The 14,466-nt window shown below is 51.2% G+C and overlaps 1 protein-coding gene across 1 annotated transcript; it reads left to right on the forward strand.

The window, feature by feature from the left end:
• Positions 1-10,934: 10,934 nt before the first annotated feature.
• LOC146753721 (maestro heat-like repeat-containing protein family member 7) lies at positions 10,935-13,935 on the forward strand. The gene is made up of 6 exons (XM_085528355.1): positions 10,935-11,155; positions 11,561-11,749; positions 12,339-12,494; positions 12,646-12,747; positions 12,862-12,964; positions 13,512-13,935. Exons 1-6 carry the CDS (start codon positions 11,021-11,023, stop codon positions 13,643-13,645), a joined length of 819 nt encoding a protein of 272 aa, XP_085384481.1. The 5' UTR covers positions 10,935-11,020; the 3' UTR covers positions 13,646-13,935.
• The last annotated feature ends 531 nt before the right edge of the window (positions 13,936-14,466 follow it).

Genomic DNA, 14,466 nt, shown 5'->3' on the forward strand with positions numbered 1-14,466 from the left:
ATTGCTGAAAGAATTTGGTCTGGCTTTTGTAGTTTCAGCCTTAAAATCTTCAACAGTAAAACACATATCTCTTCCAAGATTCTTGAATTTCTTCACAGAGGTGTTCAAAATTCTCATCCTTTTCTTCTCTCACTATAGAATGTGCAGTATCAAGAATACAAGCTTCAAATCTAGTGAGACACACTGCATTCTTACATCCAGGACCACAGAAAATCCCCCAGAAATATGTCCCTGTTTTCACACTAGGTCCTGGAAGCTTATCTCAGTGAATGACTTTGGCATTATCACAGAGATGTTAATTCCTAAGGCAGAAGCACTGGTTACTGATTTACATTCCAATCACAGTTTCACATCTAAGCAGTTTAATGCTACAGCATTTGTAGTTGGGGAAAATGCGCCCCTTGTGGATACGCAGTCTGATTCAAGCCAAAGGCTGCTGTCCACAGAGAACCTTTGTGGATCTTCACATTTGTACTGTTGTGGGCTGCGATGTAGCTTGTATTCATCCAAGATTCTGGTGCAGTGCTGCATTTTGGATTTGTGATGACAATGATGAGACGGTGCCAAGGGCTTCTCTAATTCCCCCACTGCCCTGCCAGCCAGGGGCCTAAAGTGGGAAGGAGTGTCTGAATGCCCTGTTTTCCTTTGCCTGTGTGTTGTTCTGCCCTTACCCATTACACTGTCTTTGTCTCAGCCCACAAGGTCTCTCACTTCCTCTTTCTACTTCTCTCTTCCATCTTGCTGGAGGGCCTTGAGCAAGTGGCTACGTGGTGCTGAGCAGCCTAAAAGCAGACCATCACAACATGTCCTAAGTTTTCTAGATGAGTCATGAAGGCCCATACTTCCAGGGAACTGGTGCTGCATTCTTATCCCTACCTGTTTACCTGCACCAAATTGTAATGGCTTAAGTAAACTTTCTCACTTTTGGCCAGTGGATTCTCTTACGGTTACAAGTTCATCACTTACTGGAGTTAGAGAAGTATTTAACACCCAATTGCATCTCAGATCACTTAGTCATAACAGCATGCTGCAAGCCAAGAGAAAATTAGTGGAGGAAATAACATAAAATTGTTGCTTTACTGATTTTCTGTGATAAACAACTTATCATAAGTATTTAAAATCCATTATAACTTTTTATTTATTCTTAAACACAGTATACTAATTTTTTAATGCTAAAAACATTCAGTCGGCTTATTTGCATAATTGCTGCAGTGCATTTTGGTAGAGATTTTGATTCAAGATACTTATAACTGGTGGCATGAACATATGCTTAGTTGAATTAAGAAGGAAAAGAACATTTAAAAAAAAAAAACACAAACTTTTCAATGCAAAATGAAATATAATGATTAACACAGAGGAAAGGAAAATGACAATTTGGGCAGAAAAAAAAAGCTTTCCATAAGTTAGAAGTGGATGCTAAGACATCATAGCAGTTGGAGCAAATGTTGAGTAAGATGCTCTGGGTAAAACAAATAGTGTTGCAGTGGCACAGTGATTAAAATATTGTCTGTATTTAGCTGTAATTGGCAGCAGAAGTGATTTTTCCTAGAGACGGGAATAATGGCAGAAGTTTGGGGGGAAAAAAAATGATGCAGTCTGGGAAAATGAATGAGTCTTGCAGCTTTTCTGTCACTTATTTATCTGTTAAGTGTATCCTCCTACATAGTGGTGCTCTGTTCCACGTGTGTGTTTGTGGCAGCTACAGACTTTTGGGCTCTTAGTGATGAACTGAATGCACAAACACTGCCTGCCAGTTGAGTGGAATTAGATAAAACAATGGCTACATAATAGGCTTTATTACAGCTTTGTCATTCCCTCTTCTCACACATACAAATGAATTTTAACCCAAGGGGGAGAAATGAGTCCACAAGTTGGTCTAACGTAGGCCATAAATTCCTTACTCCATCTTCCCAAGGTTGGAGGCAGCTCACTATGGAGACCACAGGCACCAAAGCATCTCTTTTGGCTTCACAGACTTACCAATGGAAACAAATAGTGTCCAAGACTGCTCAAGGACAATATTTCAGCGAGCCCATTGCGGTTCATCATAGAACTTTTAACTAAAATCCAGCAGTTCTGAACAGCACCAAATATGGATGAGGAAGAACAGAACAAACTTTTAAATACAGAAACATATATTTTAAAAATCTCTATGTACACCTTGCCACCAGTATCACATGTCAGATAACAGCAACTCAAGGAGAAGCAAAAGTATTTTTGCAAAAAAGTTGGAAAAAATTATCATTCTTAAGCGTATTATCACAAAATTTGCCAGAATAAGAGAGCTTTGATTTTTCCTTGTGCTTAAGATAAGCACAGATGGGAATGAAAAGCAAAAAAGGAAAACCACAGAATCATAGTAAGGCTTGGATTGGAACAGACTTTAAGTATCAAAAAGTTCCAACTCATTTGTTTTAGTCAGGGTTGCAAGGTTGCCAGCCACTGACCTGGGGTACTGGTGGACAAGTCTGCTCATGAGCTAGCAGTGTGAGCTAGCTGCCCAGGAGACCAACAGTATATTACACTGCATCAAATAAATAAATAAAGAAATAGTAACTGACATGCTGCATTAATGGCTGAGTTAAAACTTTTAACTCGTTGATGTTAGAAAACGGACAGAAAGGTAACACCTCCCCAACCCAAGATGCTGGTGTGCAGGTCTCTGGCTGTACTGAGTGCCAGAGCATGGCCCTTGCAGTGCTGGGTGAGGGAGGCAGTGATTGTGTTCACTGCGACCAGGTGAACTACTTGCTCAGCCTCGTAGTTGACCTGAAGGAGGAAGTGGAGAGGCTGAGGACTATAAAAGAGTATGAGAGGGAGATTGACTGGTGGTGTCAGTCCCTCTCAGCCTCAAGTTCTCAGCACACAGTCGAGGCTCCTAATGGAGCATGTCAGCCCCTGCCACCTCACAAACAGGTGGTAAAGGGGAACCAGCCAGCTGGCAACACTGCAGCCAGCTCCCTGTCCTCTCTTCCCCCCAGCAGTAATTTGAGAAGGGAGGAGGAGTGGAAACGGGTACCTGCTCGGCGGAAGGGGCATCCTCCATCACGACCATCCCCGGCTCCCCAGGTGCCTCTGCGAAACCGGTTTGAGGCCCTGGAACTTGAGGGGGAGACTAGTGAGAGTGTGGAAACAGGTGCATCCATGAGGTTGCCTCAGGTGAAGCGGTCACCCCGAAGCCTCAAGACTGCTTCTACACGTAAGGACAGAAGGGTGATTGTTGTAGGTGACTCCCTTCTGCAAGGAACAGAAGGCCCTATATGCCGGCCCGACCCTACCCGCAGAGAAGTGTGCTGCCTTCCTGGGGCACGGGTCAGGGACATTTCAAAGAAAATTTCTAGATTGATTCAGCCTTCAGACTACTACCCACTTTTAATAATTCAGGCTGGCAGTGAGGAAGTTGGCAAGGAAAGCCTGAGGTCCATCAAGAAAGATTTCAGGGGAATGGGGCGAATACTTGAAGGAGCTGGGGTGCAGGTGATCTTTTCTTCTATGCCCGTGGTGTCAGGAAAAGGTACAGGGAGGATCCAAAAAACCCAGCTCTTAAACAGATGGCTTAAGAGCTGGTGCAGACACAAGAATTTCGGCTATTTTGACCATGGGGCAATCTACACTGCACCTGGAATGATGGCTGCTGATGCAAGCAGCCTGTCCCTGAGGGGTAAGAGGGTATTAGCTGAAGAATTAGCGGGACTCATTGATAGGTCTTTAAACTAGGAACGAAGGGGGAAGGGGGCAAAATAAGGGCTACTGGGGTTGAACGGTGCATTCAAGAGATTGTACCAAACTCCGTGGGCAAAGATTGCAGAGTGCAAAGGGATGGAGTAGGGCAGGGGGATGCTGGGGATGCCGCTGTTCTAGCGGATCCTGGATCGCTTATGAAGGTGGTGAGACGGACAGCCTGGCTGAAGTGCCTTTATACTAATGCACGTAGCCTGAGTAACAAGCAGGAGGAACTGGAAACTGTGATGCACTCTGAAAATTATGACATTGTTGCTATCACAGAAACATGGTGGGATGACTCCCACAATTGGGATACTACCATCGATGGCTATAGGCTCTTTAGGAGAGATAGGCGAGGTAGGAAGGATGGGGGAGTTGCTCTTTATGTCAGAGATTGGATAAACTGTGAGGAGCTCCCCATGAGAAACAGTCAAGAACAGGTTGAGAGCCTGTAGGTTAGGATTAGAGATGGGACTAATAAAGGTCAGCTGGTATTAGGGGTATACTACAGACCACCTGATCAAGGGGAGGCTGCTGATGAGGCTTTCTTGCTCCAGATGCGTGAGGCGTCTGGCTCACGGGCTCTTGTCCTGGTGGGGGACTTCAACCATCCGGACATCTGTTGGGAAAACCACACGGCGAGCTGCAAGAGCTCCAGAAGGCTCCTGGAATCCATTGATGATAGCTTTCTGGTTCAGGTATTGGACAGACCGACCAGAGGTCAAGCGTTGCTGGACCTGCTGCTCACCAACACTGAGGAGATCATCAAAGGCGTCAAGGTTGGAGGATGCCTGGGCTCCAGCGATCATGCCCTGGTTGAGTTTGTGATCTCAAGCAATGTGGGCCTGGCAAAGAGCAGGACCAGGATGCTGAACTTTAGAAGAGAAGACTTCAAGCTACTCAATGGAATGCTGGCCAAGATCCCCTGGCGCGCTGCCCTCAAAGACAAGGACGTTGAGGAGAGCTGGCTACTGTTCAAGGATGCCCTCCTGGCAGCACAAGAGGTCTCCATTTTCCTGATTAAGAAAGTGGGCAGGAGAGGTAGAATACCGGCATGGCTCAGCAAGGACCTGCTAAGAGAACTGAGGGTGAAGAAAGGGGTGTACAAGCTCTGGAAACAAGGCTGTGTCACCCGGGAAGAATACAGGGATGCCGTCCGGACTTGCAGACGTGGGATCAGGGAAGCCAAGGCGCAGGCAGAACTGAACTTGGTGAGGGACGTGAAAAACAATAAGAAAACCTTCTACAGGTACATTGGCCAGAAGAGACAGGCCAAAATGGGCGTACCTACTCTGGTAAATTTAAAAGGAGAAATGGCTTCAACAGATGAAGAGAAAGCTGAGGTGCTGAATGAGTTCTTCACCTCGGTCTTCACTGGTGGCCAGGATTCTAGTCTTTTTCACGTCCCTAAGCCCTGCATCCCCAAACCTCTATGTGGGGACCAAGGAGGTAAATCCCTCCCCACTGTAAGGGTAGAGCAAGTCCGAGAGTGCCTCCTTAGACTGAGTACAAGTCTATGGGGCCAGATGGCGTGCATCCCAGGGTCCTGAAGGAGCTGGCTGAGGTGGTTGCTGAGCCGCTCTCCATCATATTTGAGAAGTTGTGGCTGTCAGGTGAGGTCCCGGATGATTGGAGGAAGGGTCACGTCACTCCCATTTACAAGAAGGGGAGCAGGGAGGACCCGGGTAACTACAGGCCGGTGAGTCTCACCTCTGTGCCTGGGAAGATTATGGAACAGATCCTCCTGGACAACATGCTTGATCACATAAAGAACGAGCATGTGATCCGAGACAGCCAGTATGGCTTCACCAGGGGAAGGTCATGCTTAACTAATCTTGTGGCCTTCTATGATGGAGTGACGGCGTTGGTGGACGAAGGGAAGGTGACCGATGTCATTTACCTGGACCTGAGCAAGTCCTTTGACATGGTCCCCCATCACATCCTCATCTCCAAATTGGAGGGAGGTGGATTTGATGGGTGGACAACTAGATGGATAAGCAATTGGTTGAAAGGCCGCAGACAGAGGGTGGTGGTCAATGGCTCTATGTCCAGGTGGAGGCCGGTAACGAGCGGCGTCCCTCAAGGGTGTGTCTTGGGACCGGTGCTCTTTAACATCTTTATTAATGACATCGATGAGGGAATGGAGTGCACCCTCAGCAAGTTTGCTGATGACACCAAGCTGAGTGGTGCAGTTGATACGGTGGAGGGAACGGATGCCATTCAGAGGGACCTTGACAGGCTGGAAAGCTGGGCTCGGGTGAACCTAATGAGGTTCAACACAGCAAAGTGCAAGGTTTTGCACTTGGGCCGGAAGAACCCCAGGCACCTGTACAGGCTGGCAGGAGTTGTCCTTGAGAGCAGCTTGGCAGAAAAAGACCTAGGGGTCCTGATAGATGAGAAACTTAACATGAGCCAGCAGTGCGCTCTGGCAGCCCGGAAAGCAAATGGGATCCTGGGCTCCATCAGGAGAGGGGTGGTCAGCAGGGATAGGGAGGTGATCATCCCTCTCTACTCTGCTCTTGTGAGGCCCCATCTGGAGTACTGTGTCCAGGTGTGGAGCCCTCAGTACAAAAAAGATATGGAGATTTTGGAAAGGGTCCAGAGGAGGGCCACGAAGATGATCAGGGGGCTGGAGCACCTCCCCTATGAGGACAGGCTGAGGGAGTTGGGTTTGTTCAGCCTGGAGAAGAGAAGGTTGCAGGGTGACCTCATTGCAGCCTTTCAGTACCTGAAGGGAACTTACTCCCAGGAGGGGAGTAAACTCTTCGAAAGGGCTGATAATAGCAGGACTAGGGGAAATGGTTTTAAGTTGAAGGAGGGAAGATTTAGGTTGGATGTTAGGGGAAAGTTCTAGTTACTAGAAGAGTGGTTCGGTCCTGGAACAGGCTGCCCAGTGAGGTTGTGGATGCCCCGTCCTTGGAGGTGTTCAAGACCAGGTTGGACGGGGCCCTGGGCAACCTGATCTAGTAAAGGCGTATGTTTGGTGGCCCTGCTAGGCAGGGGGGTTGGAGCTACATGATCCTTGAGGTCCCTTCCAACCCGGGTAATTCTGTGATTCTGTGATTCTGTGATTCGTTAATTTCAGCAGCTTCTGACCAAGTGTAGGGAGAAATGCCTTATTGGACTGCAGAGTTCCCAGTTACTTGACAGCGTATTGTCAGCAAATCAGAAATAAGGGCACAGAACTGTATCTTCTGTGTGAATGTTACCATTTATTTACATCTTTACAATTCAGAAATAAAAGCCTTGGAGCTCACAAGCCTGTGACCAAATCAGTCTTCATCTGCCTCCTCTGTCCTGCTGCGACCATCCCTGGCCTCACAGCAGAAGCACGGGAGCCTGAGCAGTCCAGCTGCTCTCAGGCCCACTTCCAAAGCTATCTGGGTAAGCAGGCACACGCATCCCTCCTGCTGAGGAGTTTGCTCTGCGCCATTCCAACCCGGCTCAGGAACCAGCCCCGCCCAGGCGGGGCAGCATGTCACAGTGGAGCCCTTTGTGACCCATCTCTGTGACACCCAGGCATAGCTGGCACTGACAGCAGGTGACCTCAGTGTCCGTCAGGACAGCGAGGAGACAGGGCAGGAGTGTGCGGGTCTGGCGAAGAGCCCCCGAGCGCAGCCCAAGTCATTTCGCTCTACCTTTGGCAGTCCTGTGGCTGCCCCATCCCCACCTTCAGTCTTCATCCCACGGGATGGAGAAGAGACCCCCTAGCCGTTCCATCATGGCCTGTGAGGAGAGTGGGGCCTACGAAGTGACTGAGGTCACCCCACTGCATGCTGGTGAGTGAGCGTCCCCAGCGAGTGTCCCCTGCTCAACACCAGGCCCCCTTGTCCTGACAGGCATGGGCAGACTGTGCCAGGGGAGCGAGCCCAGGGCTGGAGAGGCCAGAGCTCCTTCCTCTGCTTGCGCCTGCCTTTGGCCCCTCTATAGCATTGCTCTCTCTCCTTGGTCAGATGCTGACTTGCTGCCTCTGTCCGATGAGGAAAAGGAGGCCATAGATTGCATCAAAGCCGGCAGCATCAGCAATGAAATGGTAAGAGCAGCCATCTCCATCTTGGCTGTTCCTGCATCTCCAGATGATCCCTCTGGCTCTGCCTTCAGGCTGCATGAGGGCTGCTGGCCGGGCAGAGCTGCTGCTGTCCTGCAGCTGTCCTGCGCTGCTCCAAACCCCACAACATCTGGTCCCCCTGGCCACGGCTCTCCCCACTCACACTCCTCGGTCTCTGTGTTCTTGCCAGGATCTGGAGCAGAAGATGCAGTTCCTGAACTGCATTTGTTCACTGTGCAGCACCACTGGAAAGAAGGGCTTGACAGTGAGCCTGAATACCTTCTGCTTCCTCAAAGATCTGTCCAAGAAGATTGAGGTGAGGGGACATAGCATTCAGTTACCTGCCCCCTGTAAGAAGGACAGGACAGGGGGAGAGGGAGGCAGGGAAACATGCACAGACAGCAAAGTGCCCCAGATGGGACTCCAGGTGCTGCTGAGACCTCAGCAGTGGAGGCAGACAGCAGCACCAGTGTGACAGGGTTTGCTGAGGGCCACTGGGGTGACACAGGCCCTACCGGTCAGTGGCAGGTTTTCTGTTGGTGGGTGCTGGCAGCTGCCAGGTGCCATCCTGATTTGATTGTGCTTTGCAGGTTCTGTTGTGTGAGGAGCCCAGCGAGCAGCTGAGCACAGCACTCAGATACCGCTGCATGAACGCTATTGCTGCCCTGAGGTACCTGCCCAGTCCCTGGTTTTGCCAGCACATCCCCCGGGCACAATCCTGGTGGCCCTGACGCAGCTCCCCGCTAAATCTTGGCCCTTGTCCTAAAGCTGTTGGCATCAGGACTGTCCTCTGACCCAGAGCAGCCCTGTGGGGTAGGAGGCGCCTCCTGGCAGGTCTCCCCATCCCTCTCAGGGAGCCCTGCCCTGGGGAGGACCTGATCCACCCCTACCTCAGCAATAAGGCACTGCTCCTAGCATCTGTGTCTCTCTATTTGCAGTGCAGTGAATGCAATTACGGAGGAAGAGATATTACATCTCTTCAACGTGTGCTGCAGTGCCATCTTCTACGTGTCTCCAACCAGCGACCTGAACATTTGCCTCTACAACCAGGTATGTACTGGGCAATCTACTGATTGACCCCATGCCTCTGGGCTGCCGCTTGGATTACTTGTGTCCAGAGTTCTATAAAGATGTTTGTGGGACAAGGGAGAAGCCCTGCTTGCCCTCACCCCTCTCACTCCTGCCTTGGGCTTGGCAAACACCCTGTGCTTGTAGCCTGGTCTGCGCGCAGCAGCTTTGCAGGGTGTCCCTGTGCACAGATCTGTGGGTATCCTTCCTTGACAGCCAGAGGGGTTCACAGCAGTCTCCTGGGTATGAATGGGAACCCTGAAAGGCTTCCACAACCCACTCTTCTCTTTACAGACGCTGGATGCTATGGATGACATGCTGCAGACTGTGCTAAACAGCTGTCCCACCGCCAGTTTCAATAGGCTGCTGCAGAGAATCTTTGAGGTCTGTCTATTGTGAAGTTCTGCCCCCAGAGCTCCCTTGTAGGAGAATCTTATCCTGCTCCATGGTAACGGCACTGGCAGCAGTTGCTTCTCCTGCAGTGGCATCAGCCCAGGGCTAACCAGCAGCTCCTCTCCTCACAGGTGCTGCTGCCTTTCAGCATCTCCAAGATAAAAACTGTGTGTGAGAGGGCTTTAGGGCGCATCTGGAAGCTCAGTGATTTCGTGACCAGCAGTTTCTGGAAGCGGGTAAGGAGACATGAAAATTCCAGCCAGGCACTCTCATTCTTTGCATCCCAGAGCTGCCTCTACGGCTCAGGAGTATCTGTGAGACAAGCTGGGGCTCAGGCGGGAACCCTCAGAATGCTTTTGACCTGAAGGGAGGGTCATTATCCTTCCTTTTGCCTGTGGTCATCCCACTCCAGACGCTATTCTCTCACTCCATTTAACATACCTTCCCTCCTTTTTTCCTTCTTACTGCAGCCACTTGGAAAAAACCTTCCCCCTTCTCAGAGGACAGACATTGTCCTTGTGACCCTGGAGAAGATCATTGGGGACTACAGTTTTGATGAGAAGAAGTGGGCTGAGACAATCCTGGATGTAGTGTGGAGAGACCCTGGAACCTGGCTGATGGATGTAAGCAGTTTGAGGCTGGATTGTCATGCCCTCCCCTTCCCGCCACAGCTCTTGGGGATCTGAAGCCATCTGAAGGCAGCAAAGAGCTGTGGGAAGGGCAGTAGTAACACAGCCTGGGAGGCAAATGGCTGCAGTCCAGTGGCAGCAGCAGTCTCCCTGTGTTCTCACAACAGGTGCCAGAGATCCTGGGATGCATCCACACAAACCTGAAAATCCAGAGCACATCAGTTCAGCAGATCCTGCACTCAGTGCTGGATGTGCTGACCATCAAGTTTCCCGTGGATGTGCTGAGGAGTGTGTTGACCGACCTCCCACAGACTGACAGGTATCAGCCCAAACAGCCCCACACGTTTGTTCCATGTGAAGAGCAGAGCTCAGAATCGGTCTGGTTGCCAGAGCCAAGGAAAGCTGCAGGACATCCCGAGGAGCAGGCCCTCCATCCCACTGTGCTTTCCAGTGCTGGTGCTCAGGGCTGCAGCAGCCACTACCAACCATGGCAGCCCAGAGCCCCCGATCAGGCTCCTGCCTGAGCCATGGTGCTGTGGCTAAGGCAGCCCTGCTGACACAGCATTGCTCTCTGTTTATAGCACTACCCTGGACATACTAAAGAGTGTGCTTCCCCTGCTGGAAACTTCCAAGGGGATCCTGGACAAACTGAGCAACGTTCTCCAGGACCAACAGCTGTGTGAGAGATTTAACATCACCACAGCGGAGCTGGGCCTCCTTCGCTTGACTGTGAGTTACTGGACAAGGCACCGTGCTCTCCTTCAGGGCACTCTCTCCCCAGCTCCCTGCCTCCCCCTGCCTTGCTCCCCAGACCAGAAACCTGAGGCAGGGCTGTTGCAGAGTCAGAGCCATGGCTGGGGCCTGGGAGAGCCTCCATGCAGGCGAAGCAGGCTTTATTGCCCGTGGCCAGCCATGGCTGGTGTCTCTTTTGTGCCAGCTCCTGCTGGTCAAGCACTCCTCAGAGGATTCAGAAGCTCAGAGGGCAGGAGGAGCAGGCCAGAAAGCCATCCTGCATAGTGCCTGGCCTGGGCGCTGTTACCTCAGGCCAGGCTATGTCTCCCCAGTGCCCTGCCCTGAGATCCAGAGCAGCCAGGAGCTGCAGGGTGCAGGAAGTCCTGCTGCCTCTGCCTCCCTCTCACTGCTGTGTTCATTTCAGGTGATGCCTCCCACTGAAAAGATGGCGAAAGAGCTGTGTAAGCCAGCACTGGTCCAGAGGCTTCTGAAGGTCGAAAGCCTGCCAATACTCTGGCTGGTGCTCAGATGCCTTGTACGGCTGTCAAATCGACCTGAGACGGTGAGCAGGACCTTGTCAAAGCCCTCCTGTTGGCAGCCTGGCACTGGGGCGGTGGGCAACACTGTGCCTTGGCCTTGCCTGGCACTCGGGAGTTGGGGTGATGGTTGTGGTGGGGCCTGGTGGCTGAGATTTCCAGAAGCTTTTCAGATGGGTTACCTGGGAGCATGCTGGAGAAGGGCGTGGCTGAGCATGGATCATGGTGTCCTTGTTCTCCTGTCCTCCTTCTCCTGCCTTCCCCATCGCTATAAGTGCACCCTTGGCCACCACCTGCCTGGAATCTACAGCTTCCGTTCCTGTGGCAGCTGTGGGCAAGCGAGGCGTGTGGCTGCTGCTCTGTAATCAGAGCTTTTAGGCCAGGGTGGCCACTGACTTCCTGATGGAAAGGAAATTGTGTGTTTTGTACAGGCAAGAGAAATGCGGGCCCTGTTTCCAGGCATCATGGAGACCTTGCGGTTTGCCAATAGCCCCATTACCGTACCCATTACTGTGAAGGTGCTGAATATCTTCAGAAATGCAGTGCGCCATCTGGGGAAGATGCACACCAGTCTCTTTGCTCTGGAGCTGGCTGAGAAGATCCTGCCTCTTTTTAATCATGTAAGTCTGTTGTGGGAGGCTGAGCTCTGCGGATGGGTGCTTGACAGGAGTGCCTTCTCCTTTCTTTCCTTCTCTGGGCTCTCAGGAATGAGATGTCTTGTGGGCTCTGCAGCCCAGCAGGCTGTGTCCCTGGCAGTGCAGCTTGGTTGTTCTTGGTGATGTCAGGCCCCTGTGCTGGGTCTCAGCCTGGCACCTCAGCAAAACACATTCTGCCAAGGGTTACTTTCAGAACCTCCATCGCTCCCTTTTCTACCAGTGCCAAGCATTCTCTCCAGGGACCACATCGTTGAGCAGGCAGTATGTGCCCCAGAGGCACTGCCAAAGGCCAGCTCTGTCTCCTCCTTGTCCAACACTCCCAAGGTGCCAGAGCAGCTCCGCTTTGACCTGGTGGGCTGGCTGGGGGAGCACTCTGATGCACAGACAAACCATGCTGGAAACCTTTTGCATTGCTTTGCATGACTGCAATGCACTTTTGTGCAGAATGTGACTCCAGAGCACCTCCTTTCACATCAGCCATGCCTACACTCATGTTCACCATGGGCAGTGAGAGTGTGTTGCTGAGGTCTGAGGTCCTCCTGTTCTCCCTCAGGCGTCATGTGAAGTGCGAGAAGGTTCCATCCGCCTCTTCATGGATGTGATGGACGCTGTGGTGTGCTATAAGATGGGAAACATGAAGAAGACCGTGCACAGGGGCCTGCTCCCTCTGCTCTTTCAGATGAGTGATGAGACCCCGAGCGTAGCACAGGTATGAACTTCAGACCTAACCAGTGTGCAGGCAGTGGTGTGCTGACAGCTCAGCAGTGATTTGCAATTGAGAGCAAGTTCAGCAAGCATTCAGACACTGGGATGTGTGTCTGTGTGTGTGGTGCCATGTCCCTGCATCTGTTGTTCTGTAGGCATCTGGGGAAGCCCTTGTGTCTTGTGCAAAGTTCCTGAAGTGGAAGGAGCTACAGCACCAGGCCCAGCAGAAAAACACAGTGGGGATCATGAAGTGTTTGGTGAGGACAATCACACAGCCCCTGCCTTTTTGCTGGGGGAAAGGGGATGCTGGAGGAGGGGTTGCAACAGCAGCTGTGGACACTCTGCAAGCTCCATGCTCTTCTCTTCTTCAGCTGCAGCAGGACAGAAAGAGAGTGGAAGAATACCTGCAGCAGAGCCTGCCATACCTGGAGGATTCTCAGGCCTCCTTGAGACGTGTGGCTGTCAGATTCATTGGTGAGCCCAACCCCTGTGTCCCTCTTTGGGCCCTGCCCTGGCAGGAAGGCACAGCCCTGAACCCCCAGGTACACCCTGCCCATGCTGCTAGCCCCAGTGGGTGCCTTGCTCATGTCCCCCTTCGGGCGCCATCCCTGCCTGCAGCACAGAAGGGGAAGCAGCTGGGCTGGCAGGGCCGGGCTCTGCGCTCCTGGAAGTGCGTTGGGGAGTGGGCGTCTGACGGAGCTCTTTCCCTAGGGCTGACTGGGAAGCACTCTAGGGAACAGAGTGAGGAGATGATGAATAAACTTTGCTGTGGTGTGTGAGGGCAGTGCTGTGCATGTTGGGGCTGGGGGCAGAGCTGTGCTTTGCCCTGCTGCACGGAAATGCTGCAGGGCAGAGGAGCATTCCTGGCAATCCTGAGCAGTGTCTTCCTGCTGACCCCTCAGGCTCACATTCCTCCTGGCCAGGAAAAGCAACGAGTGGGGCTGGCATGGTCCAGAGAGGAAGCTGGTGGCTCTCTGCAGACTGGGGAGTTCAATCTCTTCTCTGTTTCCTTCTGTTGCAGCCCTTCAGCCTTCGAAAGATGACACCCGTCTGGCAGTCCGTTCTGTGGCATCTAAGACAAGCCAAAGGCAGAATGCAGCATCAGCACAGAGCAGGCTCGCAGCACTTTGTTTCTGGTTATGCGAAGTCTTCTGAAGGATAATTCTTGTAACGTAACGTTACTAGGACACTTGTACAGTAACGTTGCAAGGACATGCATTCCTGTCATACAATACAGACCCCTTGAACAACGGAAGGAGCCTTGGAGCACAGACATCTTAAACAGAGAACAGGAACCAAGCTGGTTGGAACTGGGTCTGTAGTTAGTGACTGATTAAGGTGCAAAACACACCAGAAAGCCTTTACAAGGAAGACCTGGAGAAGACGTCTGCCCGTGACCATTAGAGAGCAGCTCACATGCACGCAGATTCAGAACGTATCACAGTTTTCCTGACTTAATTGGAACTTGCCGTACGAGTTCTTGGAACTATTTAAGCAAGCAGAAAAGTTATGGTTTTCCTAGCTTTTGCAAAGCTGAAATGCTGGACAGCAAAGCTCCTGCTTGCTTATAGTGCTGTGTGCCTGAGCATAAGTGTCACGTGGAAGAAGACAAAAAAAACATATTTTCTTCACCTATGTGTTGGAGACCCAGGAATCCAGACTTCAAGATCTTTGCTTTTGAGTTTGCATTTCAAAACCGGATTAGAAATGATTCTGCAAAATTTCTTTGATGACATTTGACACAATAACAACAATTCTGCTGTTTCCACTACTACTACTAATAGCAACGCAACAACAAAATAGTGGAAGATGAAGGAAGGCACAGGGAGAAGAGTCACTTGAGGAAATTTCTACTATGAACTGAATTGGTATTAGGGTCCCTGTGCACAAGAGCCAAGGACGGAGCAAGCATGTTTTGTCCTCTTCAGAATGCAATATGGTTCTTCTTATTGTCATCAGAATGAGACCGGGATTTC

The sequence above is a fragment of the Coturnix japonica genome, chromosome Z, assembly GCF_054131305.1.
Source record: "Coturnix japonica strain WE chromosome Z, WE-NBRP24, whole genome shotgun sequence".
Taxonomy (NCBI): Eukaryota; Metazoa; Chordata; class Aves; order Galliformes; family Phasianidae; genus Coturnix; species Coturnix japonica.

What these genes read in the sequence shown, in the direction of transcription:
- LOC146753721 (XM_085528355.1), top strand. Translation starts at nt 11,021, where the DNA reads ATGCCTCCCACTGAAAAGATGGCGAAAGAGCTGTGTAAGCCAGCACTG. An exon ending in TGTCAAATCGACCTGAGACG is followed by an intron (nt 11,156 to 11,560) that starts GTGAGCAGGACC and finishes TGTTTTGTACAG; the next exon opens with GCAAGAGAAATGCGGGCCCT. An exon ending in TGGGGATCATGAAGTGTTTG is followed by an intron (nt 12,748 to 12,861) that starts GTGAGGACAATC and finishes TCTCTTCTTCAG; the next exon opens with CTGCAGCAGGACAGAAAGAG.